General features: G+C 24.9%; 3 protein-coding genes across 4 annotated transcripts; all 3 read right to left on the bottom strand.

The window, feature by feature from the left end:
- Positions 1–1,689: 1,689 nt before the first annotated feature.
- Positions 1,690–3,363, bottom strand: LOC141529057 (uncharacterized). The gene is made up of 3 exons (XM_074245399.1): positions 3,334–3,363; positions 2,217–2,269; positions 1,690–2,151 (listed from the first exon to the last, which is right to left on the bottom strand). The coding sequence occupies exons 1-3, from the start codon at positions 3,349–3,351 to the stop codon at positions 2,001–2,003; spliced, it is 222 nt and encodes a 73-aa protein (XP_074101500.1). The 5' UTR covers positions 3,352–3,363; the 3' UTR covers positions 1,690–2,000.
- A 2,521-nt stretch (positions 3,364–5,884) lies between these two features.
- On the bottom strand, positions 5,885–8,970 carry LOC141528673 (uncharacterized). Of its 2 annotated transcripts, none has more exons than XM_074244835.1 (3): positions 8,833–8,970; positions 8,458–8,510; positions 5,885–7,918 (listed from the first exon to the last, which is right to left on the bottom strand). In XM_074244835.1, exons 1-3 carry the CDS (start codon positions 8,854–8,856, stop codon positions 6,235–6,237), a joined length of 1,761 nt encoding a protein of 586 aa, XP_074100936.1. In that variant the 5' UTR covers positions 8,857–8,970; the 3' UTR covers positions 5,885–6,234. The 2 variants fall into 2 exon arrangements, with proteins under 2 accessions (XP_074100936.1, XP_074100935.1); XM_074244834.1 differs by having other exon boundaries at positions 8,603–8,962.
- Positions 8,971–11,558: 2,588 nt separating this feature from the next.
- On the bottom strand, positions 11,559–14,524 carry LOC141528728 (uncharacterized). The gene is made up of 3 exons (XM_074244934.1): positions 14,052–14,524; positions 13,548–13,962; positions 11,559–12,341 (listed from the first exon to the last, which is right to left on the bottom strand). The coding sequence occupies exons 2-3, from the start codon at positions 13,554–13,556 to the stop codon at positions 12,078–12,080; spliced, it is 273 nt and encodes a 90-aa protein (XP_074101035.1). The 5' UTR covers positions 13,557–13,962; positions 14,052–14,524; the 3' UTR covers positions 11,559–12,077.
- Between the last annotated feature and the right edge of the window lie 304 nt (positions 14,525–14,828).

Genomic DNA, 14,828 nt, shown 5'->3' with positions numbered 1-14,828 from the left:
CTGAGGCGGGTATGAGTATCCCGTAACACCAGTTTCAAATTTAGTCACTGGAGGAGGTTCTTCAAGACTCGCCGAGTAGTCTTCTGGCTCTCTATAGTCGTCGTAATAGGGAGGCTCACCTTGGTCTTGATGATTATTGTAACTTTCTTCGTAAGAAGTGCTCCAGCTATTGAAGTTTTCATTTAAATAATTTTGTTTTTTCGGGTAATTATTTTTTTTCTTGCTCTTCGGCGTGTGAAGATATACCCAGACTGTTTTTGTGTGGATATGCCGCTTTATTAATTCTGGGATGTAAATTTTTAAATGGACGCTGGAAATTTTGTAAATTGAATTCTACTATTTTTTTTCACGGAAAAAATAGAAAAATAAAAACTTACTGCTCACTATCAGCTTCAATGTCCAAAATTTTGATTATTACAAATAAATAAATAAAACTCGACTTCTGAAAATATTAATAAATTTATAAAATTTAATTTATTTGAAGACAATTATTTAATTAATTAAATTTTAATAAATATTATAAACAATTACTAAAACTTATTAAATATAAACAAATCCTTCTGTTAACGCAAATAACAATTTAATGACAATAATTTACCATTTCAATAAAGAAGACAAAATAAAAAATTGGTCTGTTCAATGTCACTGTAAAAATATAACTGCGCAGATTTAGTGGGTCTAGATGGGATATTTATATTATTTAATTAATGTCCCGATACAGTTTTATGGGCTGTCGCTTTCGCGATTGACCACCGTAATGTTAGCGATTTTCTTTGAGACACTTTTTATTTTTTGTCCCAAGTGCAACAAAGCAATTAGAGTAAAACGGCTCAAGATAAATAAAACAAACATCCATGACATCAAGGTAATAAGGTGATCCTTCATTTCTCCGTACGGCTTCACTTTTTAATTTTTAATGTTTGTTGTAAATTAGAATGCCGAGATTATTATTGCAAATGAAAAAAAAATTTTTTTCATAAAATATTATTAAAAAAAAAAATTTTTATTAAATATTAGTAAAAAAAATTTTTCATGAAGAAATTTAAATTAAAAAAATTATAAATGCGTACGGTAAAAAATTTTTTGCTGAATATTTAACCCTTTTTGTGTTGATTTAAGAGAACTAACATGAAAAAGTATTAAATTTACCCATAAAAGTGTTAAATATTTAACGCAAAATTTTTTACTGCGCGAATTAAGTTAAGAAATTTTTGAGAAGAATTTATTATTGATTTAATCAAATTTTTTTTGAATTTTCAGAGATGGAATTTTTTTTATAATAATTTGATTGCCTTAAAATGATTTTCTTCAGTTAAAAAATTTTTTAGAAGCTAATAATTTAGAATTCCAGACTTGCTAATAATTAAGAACTGAAAAATAAAATTTGAAGCTAAATAAAATAGAAAAATTCATTTAAAAAATAGCAATTCTGCTTATTTGACCATACTAAATAAACAGTCATTAATTTTAATCTTTCTCTTAAAAAAAAATTTCTCGGATTGTCTATATATCAAACCTTTAAACTTTCTATTGTTAAAAAGTGCCAATTAGCGTGTAAATGTTGAATTATTTTTTCTTTTAAAACTCAGGCGGCTTCAACAAGGAAAATATAATTTTTTATTTTATAACATTTTTAATTAACTTTATTTTTGGTTCGTACAACAATTAAAATTACTAATAATACTTTTTTTTATTACATAAAATTTTTCTTCACCTTTTAAACAAATATTCATAACAGTAAAAAAGTTTATTCAGACTTTTACAATTTTTACAATAAAAAAAAAACCAAAAGGAAAATTTTTTTGATTAAAAATAAATATAAAGAGATCTTTATTCTGTTCTCTAACTACGCATTGCATGTTTTTGTAAACCTACAACTAAAATAAAACAATTAAGAAATATTGACTGCTATTTTGTACATAATAAGTTTCTTCTTTGAATCTTTGGTGCTAATATTTACGGCGGGTATTGATAATAATTTTATATTTAATTCGTAAGTGTTATTTTTTAAAATGATCGAATTCTTCTTTGTCATCAACGGCGACATCAGATTTTCCGTGATCAATACTGTGTGGAATAACTTTGTAGACGGTGTGAGTGTGTTTTATTTTTTTTATACGATAAGGTACATGAATCACAACTTTTTTCTTCCTGAAAGTAAAAAAATAAATTATTCAAAAAAATTTTAATTAATGTAATAAAAAAAAAAAACTTACGCGTCTGTTGGGTGGTATAATATTAACATTGTTATAATTAAAGCCAATAACCACTGCAAAAAAAATTAACAAATTAATATTTTTCAACTCAAACAATTTACATTTATGTATGATTTTTTATTTAAACATCAAGACATTTCTTCTTTAAATAAAACAATAGTTTGAAGAAAGAAAAAAACAGGTTTTGATAAAAAATCAAACTAAAAAGTAAAAAATAATTTTAAATAAGAATGATTAACAAAAAAATTAATTTATATTGTAAAAAAGCGCGGGCGCTTTTTTAAATATTTTAATAATGATTTTTTACTCAATATTTGTCAATAAATTACTCACAATAATTTACATCAAGCACCCGAAGTTTTTTTACGCAAAAATAAATTTTTTTTTAATCACAATTCTTTTTAAATACTCATTAAAAATAATTTTCTTTTTATTAGATTTTTAAATTTTTTATCGAAGCGTGTTTTAAATTTTTTAAACACAGAAAGAAAAAAAATCTTGAGTTAAGCGTAAATTTTCTTAAATTAAGGAAATTTTAAGGAAGACTCAAAATTTCTTGAATGAAGTTAAATTTTTTTAAGCTAAGAAAATTTCTTCTTGCTCCAAAATAACTATAATTTTTTTGGTTCAAGAAATTTTTTTTTCAGTGAAAAAATTATTTATTTTGTACTTTATAGTTCGATTGACCGTCAAAGCGTGTGTTTTTTATTTTTTAAGACTGTAATTTTTAAAAATAGCTCGTCTTAAAGATTAATCAATGAAAGTCTAACACAGTAAAAAATTTTGTGTTAAATATTTAACACTTTTATGAGTAAATTTAACATTTATTTTGTTAAATTAACACAAAAAAGTGTTAAATATTTAACAAAAATATTTCTATCACAAAATTTTTTGACGCAAAATTTTTTACTGTGTATTATACACGCGTTAGTACTTAACGCTGGGCACTGACGTGTCTTTGAATATAAAAACTCCTTAATCCTGAAGCTCCTGTCCAGGATAATTGAACAAACTTATTAAATTATTGTACGGTCATCGATCCTTGATAAGTGCGCAAAGTTTCTATTTAACCCGACGTTTTAATCACCGAAATCTTAATTAAAAATTAAAATCTTACCAAATGTTCTTTCTTCATTTCTGCCGTGAACACTAACAGAACAATAAAGCACTGAAAGATGAACCACTCTGGCAATAAAAATAGTAAACTGCGTTAGCCTTGGCATCGCGTCGGCTTTTATATATATATATATATATATATATATATATATATATATATATATATATATATATATATATATAAAGTGAGGATGATTATCGAGGCGAATCATATCTACAAACTATTCAGTGAAACTGTTGATCCTCTCGTTAATCAGCGGAACAACTATATATATATATATATATATATATATATATATATATATATATATATATATATATATATATATATATATATATATATATATATATATATAATGCTATTATAACAATTAATTTACTTTTGTTTTCGTACAATCACAGTACGCACAACAATGATATTAAAGATACAAATCGCTTCGAGAATAACGCACCATCATTATTTTTCGCTTAATCATATTAATTACTTTAATTATTGCCTGTAAAAATATGAAAACAAACTTTTTAAAAATCTAACTATTGCAGCCGTCTTTATGGCGCTAATTTTAAAAAATTTAATCATTTTTTTAGTTTGTCGAGCTCTCGTTCAAATATGAGCTCAATCGGTCGATTAGTCTAAAAATTACAGCTTTAAAAAATTTTTTAAATTTTTAAATTTCATACTTTCAATACTTTTCTTTCAAATAAATTTTGAATGCGTCGAGATTCAAACATTTTTATAAATTTTTTTATTTAAAAAAATTATTATCAAAAATAGAAAAATAAAATTAGACACGTAGAAAATTTGAAAAACTGTAAATGTAATTTTAAAAAAAAATTTTTTAGTTTTAATTTAATTAATGAACTAAAATAAAAAAAAATCCAAAATTTCGGCAAAAATTTTGCGTCAAAAATTTTTGTGTTAAAAATTTTTATGTTAAATATTTAACACTTTTTTTGTGTTAATTTAACAGAAAAAATGTTAAATATTTGATACAAAAATTTTTAACACTAATTTTTTTGACACAAGGACGCAAAATTTTTTATTGTGTAACTTTATTATTATTTTCTGTAAAATGCATCTGAAATCCGAGAAATTAAGCTTCAATTTACATATTTATATATTTTTTTTAAATTAAATTTAAGATAATTTATAATAAATTTTACTTTGGCAATTTTTTTGTCCAAAAAAATGAAATAAAATGAAATTAATTTCCATTTCGGTTTTTTTTAATATTCTTCTTGTAAAAAAAAGTACATAACCCAGTTGTAAATAAAAATTCTAATAAAAATGATAACTGGAACAAAGATTAATGAAATTATACAATGGAACATTACAATTACAGTTGTTTAATTTGCATATTTATATTAATAGGTAAGTAAAATAAAAAAGTGAAATCTCAAAGCGAAATGTTTATAGTAAGGTTGATGAAATCTCGCGTGTGCGATCGATGCGTAACAATCGATGTAAATGTAAATACACGAGTGAAATAATTATCTATTAGATGTATTAGATATAAGACATTAGACAAGTCAGTATTTATAAAGAAGAAATTACCAACACAAAGATCCATCCATATTATTATGTACATTTAATGGTTATTATGATACGCCGTGCAAGTGTAATTTTCTCGTATCTGATAATTTACCCGCTTACTATACCACAACAAATCCTACTTCTGTGTGTAAGAAATTTCTATACCGTTTTTTGTTTAGATTTTTCTATTACATATTAAAGATATCAATTAAATAAATTAGAAACACATGATTTCTTTAATTCAAATATCAATTTTTTTTAATTTCCCCGATAATGTGAAAGTTTGTCGCACATATTTTCTCTTATTGATTTTACCCATTTTTTTTTTTTTTTTTTCATTTCCAGAGAAAGTTCCTGCCAATTATTTGATATCAACCCTTCATTCATCAACTTACACGCTAATTACTCGGAATATCAAGTTGCATTTTGTTATTATTTAAATAAGACAAATAAGAAAAGAAGAAATGAGTTTTATTTTTATGACAACAATATTTATTTTAATTCACTATAGTTAAGCAATAAAACAAATAACAATAACAATATTAGACAGTAATTCAATACTAAAATAATATTATATCACTTATATTCAATAAAGCTTTGAGTATTTTGGGTTTAACAATAGATAAAAATATATTAATACAATAAAATACTTTATTCGTTAATCTTTTAGTAAGAATTCTGAATTAATCTCAATTGAATTTATTTAATTACAAATTCTTACCAGAAGATTTATTTATTATTAACAATATAAATAATCAACAAAACAATTGTTTTTAGTGATAGTGAATTTAATTGACATTTAATTATTTTTTGGGGTTTTATTTTTGTGATAAAAAATTAGGGAGAAAATTTTTTATGAAGAAATTTTAAAAAATTGTAAATGTTTACGGTAAAAAATTTTTGATAATTATTTAACACTTTTTTGGTTAAGAAAAAAAATTTTTTTATAATAATTAGTTATGAAAATAATGAAATTCTAATGATAAAAAATTAGAAAAAAATCCTTATTTAAAAATTTTAAAAATTATAAATGGATATAGTAAAAAAATTATTTTAAAAAATATTTTACTATTTTTTGTTATGAGAATTATAAAAATAATAAAATTATAATTATAAAAAATTGTTATTTAAAAATTTTTAAAAATGCGGACAGTAAAAAATTTGTTTTAAAAAATATTTAACACTTTTTTTTATCTTTTATTTAAAAGAATTAATATAAAAAAAGTGTAGAAAAAATTTTTTTACACAAATTTTTACCCTGAAAATAAAAAAAAAATTATTTCTTTCGAATAATTGGTCATAAAAATGCAAAAAATGATCAAATGTCTTAATTCCACTATCATCTTCTTAAAATGGCGAATAAAATTCTTACGTGTCCTTAGAACTAGTCATAGAAACAGAACTCTGGACACTTTCAACAATCCTAACTCTCCTATTGCTATTCTTCAATTTATCCAATTTTCTCTTGTTCTTTTTAATATCATCCCTCCAATTATTACTCGCAGTTAGCTCCATAACACTATCAATATTCCCTCCCGTATTATTAAACCTTTTAGTAAACCTCTCCTCCGTCGTAGTAGTAGTAGTAGTAGTAATCATTGTCGTGGGTACCTTCCATTCCCTGCCCATGTCTCTAGAATTATTATCAGAACTCGGAAAAATTCTATGTTTCCTCAAAACTCTCGCGTTAAATTTTTGATTGTGTTCCTGAGTCTCTCCTCTTCCTAAAGTGATTCCATCTTTGGTGGTGATTCCGTCCTCATCTTTCTCATTAATCTTCAAGTTGTCCATCCTCGAATCCGAGCTTTTTTCCGTGACAATCCATTCTTTGTCGCTCTCACTATCATTATCATCCCGATTATTTTCATTATTATTGAAGTAAATAACTTCAGAAGAATTTTCCTGAACACTACTGACATCACTCCAGTCTTTCAAATTAGGCGGAGGAATTTCTTGAATATCCCGAGCACTGTACCGATTTGTGCTGCTGGGAGTCGTTGTAATCGGAGACAAAGTCGGTCTGTACGTAGTAGCTCTTACCGAAGCAGAAGATTTTAGTGTATTGGCGGCAGTTGTCTTCAATGGTCGCCAATATCTTGTGTCCTTGTAACTTGGGTTTGTCGGGATCATCCGATCAGCTCGGTAGATTTCGTTCTCACTTACCGACACTGAAGACGATAGAGAAGCTGATGATTTAATTGTCGTTATTTTGGGGCGCTTTGTTGAAGAAACTTTACTGAAATCTACTGTTTCAAGAGTTTCTTTTATTTCTTCCGTAAATTCATCTTCATTATTGTTTAATTTGTAAGAATTGCCGGAAGAAATATTACCATTTGCAAATTGACCATTAGAATTATAATTGTACTGGGAATTATCTTGAGTTGAATACGGCGGACGATAATTTGATCCGTAATTAAAATTATTACCGGAAATTGAGTTATGATTTTTGTAATTAATATTATTGTTATTATTATTGAAGCTAGAGTAAGAAGAAGAAGAAGAAGAAGAAGATTGAGGAACTAAAGGACGGAACGGTTCATTTGGAGTGGGATTGGGAGAGAAATGCGGCTTCTGATACGGCTGAGGAGAAAAATCTTTGTAGTAATTTTGGGGACCGTTGAAATTATTCCCGAAAAATTCTTCCGGTCGGTTTTGAGGGGGAAATTGGGGATAGCGCCATGATGAAGCGGTTGATAGCATTGGGTGGAAGTTTGTGGACATCATTGGAATCCGCGTGGAAGAAATAGGAAAAAAGGGAGGGAAGGAATTAGATTGGAGCGACATTCCTGGGAATGATTGGGTTTTTAGGCTATCAGGCATCATCCGGATCACCACGCGGCTTGGAGCTCGCGATGGCATTGGGTTGTCCAGGTAAACTTCGTCGTTGATTCCTGGAACGTGAATCGGGCCCAGCATTGGCAGTTTCGGCTTTTTTGGAGGGTTTATCATCCGGGAGATCCAATTTGCGAGGAAGTCGAATGGACCGTCATCTTCGACTTCTTTTATTACTGGTTTTAGGAGCAAGGCGCGGGGGCTTCGCTGAACGTTGTTGCTGGAAAAGTTTGAGGATTTTTTAGTTTTTCTTTGTTGATAGTAATTTTAATTAATTAATTTAATATTAATTTTATATAATTAATTTAACATTCATTTTAATTAATTAACTTATTAAATATTAATTTTAACTTATTAATTTGACATTAATATTAATTATTATTATTATTTTAAGAATTTGGTGGCAATAATTGAAATTTTTAAAATAAAAAAATCATTTAAATACATTAAATTAATAATTAAACAGGAAGTATTATAATTTGATATGGTATCAAAATTTTTCAGACATAAAATTGAAAAAAATTTAATAAATATCAAAAATTTTAATTTAATAATAATAATAATAATAATAATAATAATAATAATAATAATAATAATCTTAATTAGAAATATTGATTGAAAAAAAAATTCTAAATACAAATGAGAAAATTAAAATTATTAAAAAAAAAAATAAAATTTTATCATTTTTAATTTTTTTTAAATCAATATTTTTAAACAAGGAAGGAATAATAATAATTATTATTATTATAAATTGTTTACCCTGTTGGTATTTCACCCTCAGCAATTGTAATCGAAAGAAAAATTGAACCAACCTAAAGAAGAAATATTAATATAAAAATAATTCATAAAAATATTTAAAAAATTTTATTTATTTATAAAAACAAAAAAATAAATAATAATTTACACAAAAATAAAATAGTAGAATCATTTCAGAGAGCACTTTGATAAATATCACTTGTATTAGTATCACAAAGAAGAAATGAAATAAAAAGCACCCACAACACACAATTAATATCCAGTAATGAAGAAGATAATAATAATATTAATAACCAAACACTCTATAGTTAATCACGTTCTAATAATCAATTTGATTATGAAGAATTAAATCTGATCAGTGAAACAATATCCACTCACCGTTATCAGACATATAATTCTCATGATATCACATGGACTCCAGATATAAAGAGTAAGTACTAAATCACTGGTAGTACTTGCACACACTGACAACAAGTCACACTAGCTCCACAAAGCCTCGAAGTACCGAGTACCGAGTGACGAGTAACAACTGTCGGGTAACATCATGTCCTCAAGTCTTTTAAAGGCTTTCCTCATTTACCCGCAAACTTGTCTTGTGTGTGTAAATACGCGGTATAAGTATATGTAGTACACTTATCACTTGTACTATATATCTTCCACCTAGTATCATGTATTTTCTCATTCTAATACATTTATGGTAATATCCCTACTTCCCCTTACATATGCCTACTCGCTACGAATCACCAATCAGACTCTATCGATGCTTGAAATGCTTGAAATTTTTTTTTTTAATTATTGTTTAAGATGAACCGGTGATTCTGAATAGCCAGTTGACGTTTATGATGAATAAATTTTGTTTGATGGATATTTTGTTCTCCTGCATTTATATTCTTCACATGTTAGTGAATGATTTTATAGGCCAACCGATCTCGGTTTAGATTGTTCTTTTATTTGAGTAATTTTTAATACGTTTCGCTACAGAAAATCTGTGGCATCTTCGCTATCATAAAAGGTATATGTAATATTAATTACAGGATGGATAGAATAAATTAAAAATTTATCGCTTCTTTAGTCTTCGATATTTATGTGAAGAAAATATCAACAAAAACATTTTAGTTCATGCTAATAAATTTTTATTGGTTTAAAAAAAATATCGTAAATTATTTTTAAAAATACTAGATTTAAGGATTTTGAATTTGATTATTTTTATAAAATTAATTAAATTATTATTGTTAAAAATTAACTTATAATGTAGTGAAGAAAGGTTTTAAAAAGAATAATTTTGTTTTATTATTGATAAAAAATTTTTATTGTTTTAAAGAAGATATAAATTATTGAAAAAGTTCTTACAATTTTATAACCTTTTTTTAATTAGAAATTAATTTATAATAAGAAGAAAAGATTTAAACAAAAAATATAAGCTCATCCTGATGTTACACTCGTCAAGAGCTTTCATTTGAGTACCCGCATCAATTTTTCATATATTTTATATATTTATATATATTATGTATATGTATATATGAAAAATATATAAAAATGCATGTGGGTACTCAAATGAAAGGTCTTGATGAGTGTAACATCGGGATGAGCTTATATTTTTAAAAATGTCAATATTTAAGAAATGACCTTGTATCTAGTGAAATATTGACATTTTTAAAGATATAAGCTCATTCCGATGTTATACTCATTAAGACCTTTCATTTGAGTACCCACATAAATTTTTCATATATTTTATATATTTATATATTTTATATATATGTATATATGAAAAATATATCAAAATTGCATGTCGGTACTCAAATGAAAGCTCTTAATGAGTGTAACATCGGGATGAGCTTATATTTTTAAAAACATCAATATTAAAGAAAGTACAGTACATTTTTATCCAGAATATTTAATATAAATTACAATAAACATGTAATTTATTTATTTTATTAATTTATTGTTACTTGAAGCAAATAAGGACAGCAATAAGTTTTTACTTCAGTTAGTACAGTATGTACATACGAAAAAGTTGTAATTATAGAAACTCGCGTGCATTCCTTGATTGATACTTCGACACTGCTTTCTATAAATAAACTTCACTTGCTAACTAAATCAAGAGGGATTAGTAATTAAAGCCATTGAAGGACACCGGTTTTTCTTATTCTTAAACTTTAATGCACTTGACCATCTTAAATTTCCAATATTTTATCTTTATTACAACTGGCTTCGTGAGTCAACTTGAAGAAAATTCTTTAGCTGACTACTTTCTTCGTTTTTATTTTTATTTATATATTTTAAGATTAAGAATTTATCTTTTTTTAATTACATATATATACTAACAAAAGCAATTAAATGCTTTTGATTAACTGAAATAGTTTAAGATGACGGATATAGATACAAATAGGTGTATTAAGTTATCAAGTCTTAAACATTTTATTTTAATGTCGGAAATAAAAATTCTTTTCCGCGGAGAAATCCCAATCTATAAGCGTTCTATCATTTAATTATATGTGTCAAGAGGTGGACTAATTTACTCTCACGCACATCTGCAATTTACATTCTACTCCCGGTTAGCAAATTTTCTCGATGAAGCTTATCTATACTTTGCACCATATTTAATATATTCTATGTGTAATGCATAACTTAAGTTTCCTTTTCTATTTTTGGGTAAAAATATTTATTATTTTTTTTAATAGTTATAATTTGTCCTCTTTATTAATATTTAATGCGCACCTTGTCGCTATTTATGTTACTAATATATTTATAAATCTAGTCTGCTGATTAGTTTAAAAATTTACTTATAAATAAAATCAACACTTGTCTTCAGTTAATTTATAACTTGTGATACGTTAATCAAATTTTATCAGAATTAATTACTTTAAATTGTAAGTAAGATTATTATTAAATTTTACATCCTAAAATTTAGTCATTTATTTCTTCTTTAAAACAATTTTTTTATATTGCTGAAATTTTTAAAAATTTGATCATTTTTCAATTAATAAATTACAGTAGAAAAAATTTATTAAAAAATTCTATTTTTAGAACCTTTAAAAAATTATTAATGCAATTTTTTATAAATAATTTTTTAGATCTAAATTATTGAAGACAAATCAAAAAATTAAAAATTTTATTGTGATATATTATTACACTATAAATATAAATTAAATTTATTTTCCAATAGAAATTTAGAAACCGCATAAAAAATGAATATTTATACTAATCCCAATAAAATAATAACCAACGGCTTAAAAAAATGTAAAAAAAAAGTAGAGTTAAAACCACAGGACGGTTTTGCTGAGTTGGATGAAAACAGGAATCGATCAAGATAGATGTTTAGGTCTCGATTAATGATACGTTTATAAATTCAACATGAAAACTACTTATATATATGTAGTAGTCTTCTCTTCTGAGATAGGATAGTTAATGGTGAAGTTGAGAACGCCCATACTGTTTGATTATATGGAACAAACAAAAAAATAAAGGTGAATTGCTACAAGCTTGGTACATCTTACTGCTGTTATTATTCTTGATATGACTGCTAGATTTTCCAACGTGATTAATCTTTCTCAGAGGCATCCATCCGGCAAAATCTTTCTAGCCTTGTAGTTAACTCTATTTGTTATTATGAGTAATGGTCTTTAGTCGTAATTAAATCGTCGCTTGCCGTCAAAGCGAAATCCATAAGCTGCGCTGTTTGGGGCATTTACAAGCGCCGGGTGACGATATGCGTGGAAAGATCCGTGTAAGTGAGACGGTCGGGCCGCGTTTTCTTCTTCACTTTGCGGGCCTTTCAGATAAAAAGCCTCGAATTCGCCATCCGGTAGCAGAATTGTTTTTAGATCTTTGTCATTTGGGTCGTACGCATCGATGAGTCCGATTATGAGGAGAAGAAGAATTATAAACTGGAAAAATTATGGGTTTTTTTTTTAGAAAATTGCTCGATGGAATTTATAATGTAATTTTTTACGGTGAAAAAAAAAAAATTATGTCTAAATTAAGATTTCTCCACTTTAGAATTTTTTAAATTGAACAATTTAATATATTAATTTTTTATTAAAAAAATTTATTAATAATATTAAAAAAAAATTTTTTTTTTTTTAATAAAAATCATAATTCTTAATTCAGCAGACACTATTTAATTTTATTTAACAAATAAATTATTTTAAAAAATTACATTTATTAATTTTAATATTTCTATATAATTTTATTATTTCTTGTTTAAAAAAATTATAAAAGTGATTAAATGTCAGTTAATTTCAGAATTACATAAAAATTTTAAATAATATCTGTGTTAATTTTTTTTTTAAATGCAAGGTTGCTAGTTTTAATTAATTCTTAAGAAAAAAATTAAATTTTTAGATATTTTTAAAAATATAAAATTAAAAAATTTTTTTTTGACATTCTTTAAAAATTTTATTACAAAAAAAATGATTTTTTAATAATTTGCACTTGTAATTATTTTTAATTTCTAAATGTAGAATTTTTTTATAATTAATTTATTAAAAAATTGATAGATGTTTTTTTATTTTTGCAATATTATTAAATTTTAATTTTAGGTAAAAAAAAAAAAATGTAATTTTTAGAAAATAAAAAATTTTTACATTTTCTTCTTTTAAAATTTCAAAGAAGAAAACATTTTTTAAGCCAATAAATTTTCTTCTTGCTCCAAAATAACTTCAGCCTTCCTTATAATTTTCTTGATTCAAGAAATTTTTTTTTTCTGTGTATGTAATTCAATAAAAATCACTAAAAGTTCCTCAAAACAAAGAAGAAATAAAAACAATGTAATTAAAATGAAAATAATAAATATATTGTCTCAATAAAATAAAATATAACAGTTAATCTTGATAAAACTCATGAATATAAATACACAAGAAGTAGACCGGTAGAACACCGAAAAAAATTAGCATAAATAATTTGACATATAGCTTCTTAAATAAAGAAGAAATAGATATTGGTAATAAATTCCAAGAGAAATCCATGAGAATGTCTAACTAAAAAATATGTAATATAAAAATTTCTTTGGGAAGAAAAATTTTTGCAAAATTATCCACAATTGAAGTATATTAATGAACATTAACAATCATATTATTTGCAATAGTACTTACCGACTTCATATTTCAATCCTCGACGTTAAATGTCTTTATCTATGTATTTATCTGGTAGAAGAATAATGTCAGATAAATAATTTGAAGTAAGTGAACTCGACAAGATCAAGAATCTGATATAAATTGTTTCAGTCCAATAATTATTAAAAATAAGTTGCGGAATTACGGAAATAAAAAGTAGTGATAAAACAACTTGTGGTGATATAGTTTTAGTGATACTATAGGATTAACAGCAACTCTATCTACCAATGATTCTTACTGATTATAAGTGTGAGTATGAGTTGGTGCTCTTTTATTATTATTATTATTATTATAATAAAAGTGAAAGTCGACTACTTATTCAGATACTTCTTAGGCATGTATTCACTCGGCTGTTGTCCAGTTTCTGCTGAAGCGATTCAGCTTACCAAAGCATCTACAACACAAAATAACAGCTTATAAATGTACAGATAGATATTAATGATTAAATAAAAATAAAAAAAATGAAACACTCGCTCGAATGACCTTGTATGTCGTTGTATAGAAGTGACCAAGTAATTCGACATTTGATATGAAAAAGCTTGCCACCACTTGATCTCCAACACGGCATAAGAAATTCAAACGGAACGCGATGAAAGTGCATAGATCTGAAATAGGAACACACTCTCCCCTGATATCGATTTTTTTCTTCATTCATTTCATTTTTCTTTTTTTTTTTTTTGCTTTTATTCAAAATCAAAACTCTAGATTATTATGCCTGAAATATTTTTTAATTTATCACTTGATTAATAATCAGTTTAATAAGTCAGTTTGTATTTGTTTTTTTAATTCTACCGTGAGAAAATTCAATTTTAGATTTTGTATCCGGCTGTATCATTAATCTTGATACACTTATCTATTTTCTTCTTTTCTTCAGAATAAATTTCAATAAATATGGTTTTATCAAAAACTATCTTATTAACAATAAAAATGTCTTTATAAATAGGTACACCTTGTTTTATTAAATACATAATCGTTTAATAAATAATTACTTGTCATAAATAATTTGACATTTAGTGTAATATATATATATATATATATATTTATTTTTTTTTTTAAAGAAAATTCGTTTTTTAGACATGTAATGCTTTGCATTAAATTGCACAAATTGTCACAGTATATTTTATTATTATTATTATTATTATTATTATTATTATTATTATTATTATTATTATTATTATTATTATTATTATTATTATTATTATTATTATTATTATTATTATTATTATTATTATTATTATTATTATTATTATTATTATTATT

This window comes from Cotesia typhae, unplaced genomic scaffold (genome assembly GCF_013202065.1).
Source record: "Cotesia typhae breed Kobodo isofemale line unplaced genomic scaffold, CoteBio_Ctyphae contig_44, whole genome shotgun sequence".
Taxonomy (NCBI): Eukaryota; Metazoa; Arthropoda; class Insecta; order Hymenoptera; family Braconidae; genus Cotesia; species Cotesia typhae.
Note: the sequence above shows the minus strand (reverse complement) of the source record. Positions and strands in the feature narration are given on the sequence as shown.

Coding starts and splice junctions, on each gene's coding strand:
- LOC141529057 (XM_074245399.1), bottom strand. Junction 2,152..2,216: donor TTATACCACCCAACAGACGC/GTAAGTTTTTTT, acceptor TTTTACTTTCAG/GAAGAAAAAAGTTGTGATTC.
- LOC141528673 (XM_074244835.1), bottom strand. CDS start 8,856: ATGAGAATTATATGTCTGATAACG. Junction 8,511..8,832: donor GAATTATATGTCTGATAACG/GTGAGTGGATAT, acceptor TTTCTTCTTTAG/GTTGGTTCAATTTTTCTTTC. Junction 7,919..8,457: donor GAGGGTGAAATACCAACAGG/GTAAACAATTTA, acceptor AAACTTTTCCAG/CAACAACGTTCAGCGAAGCC.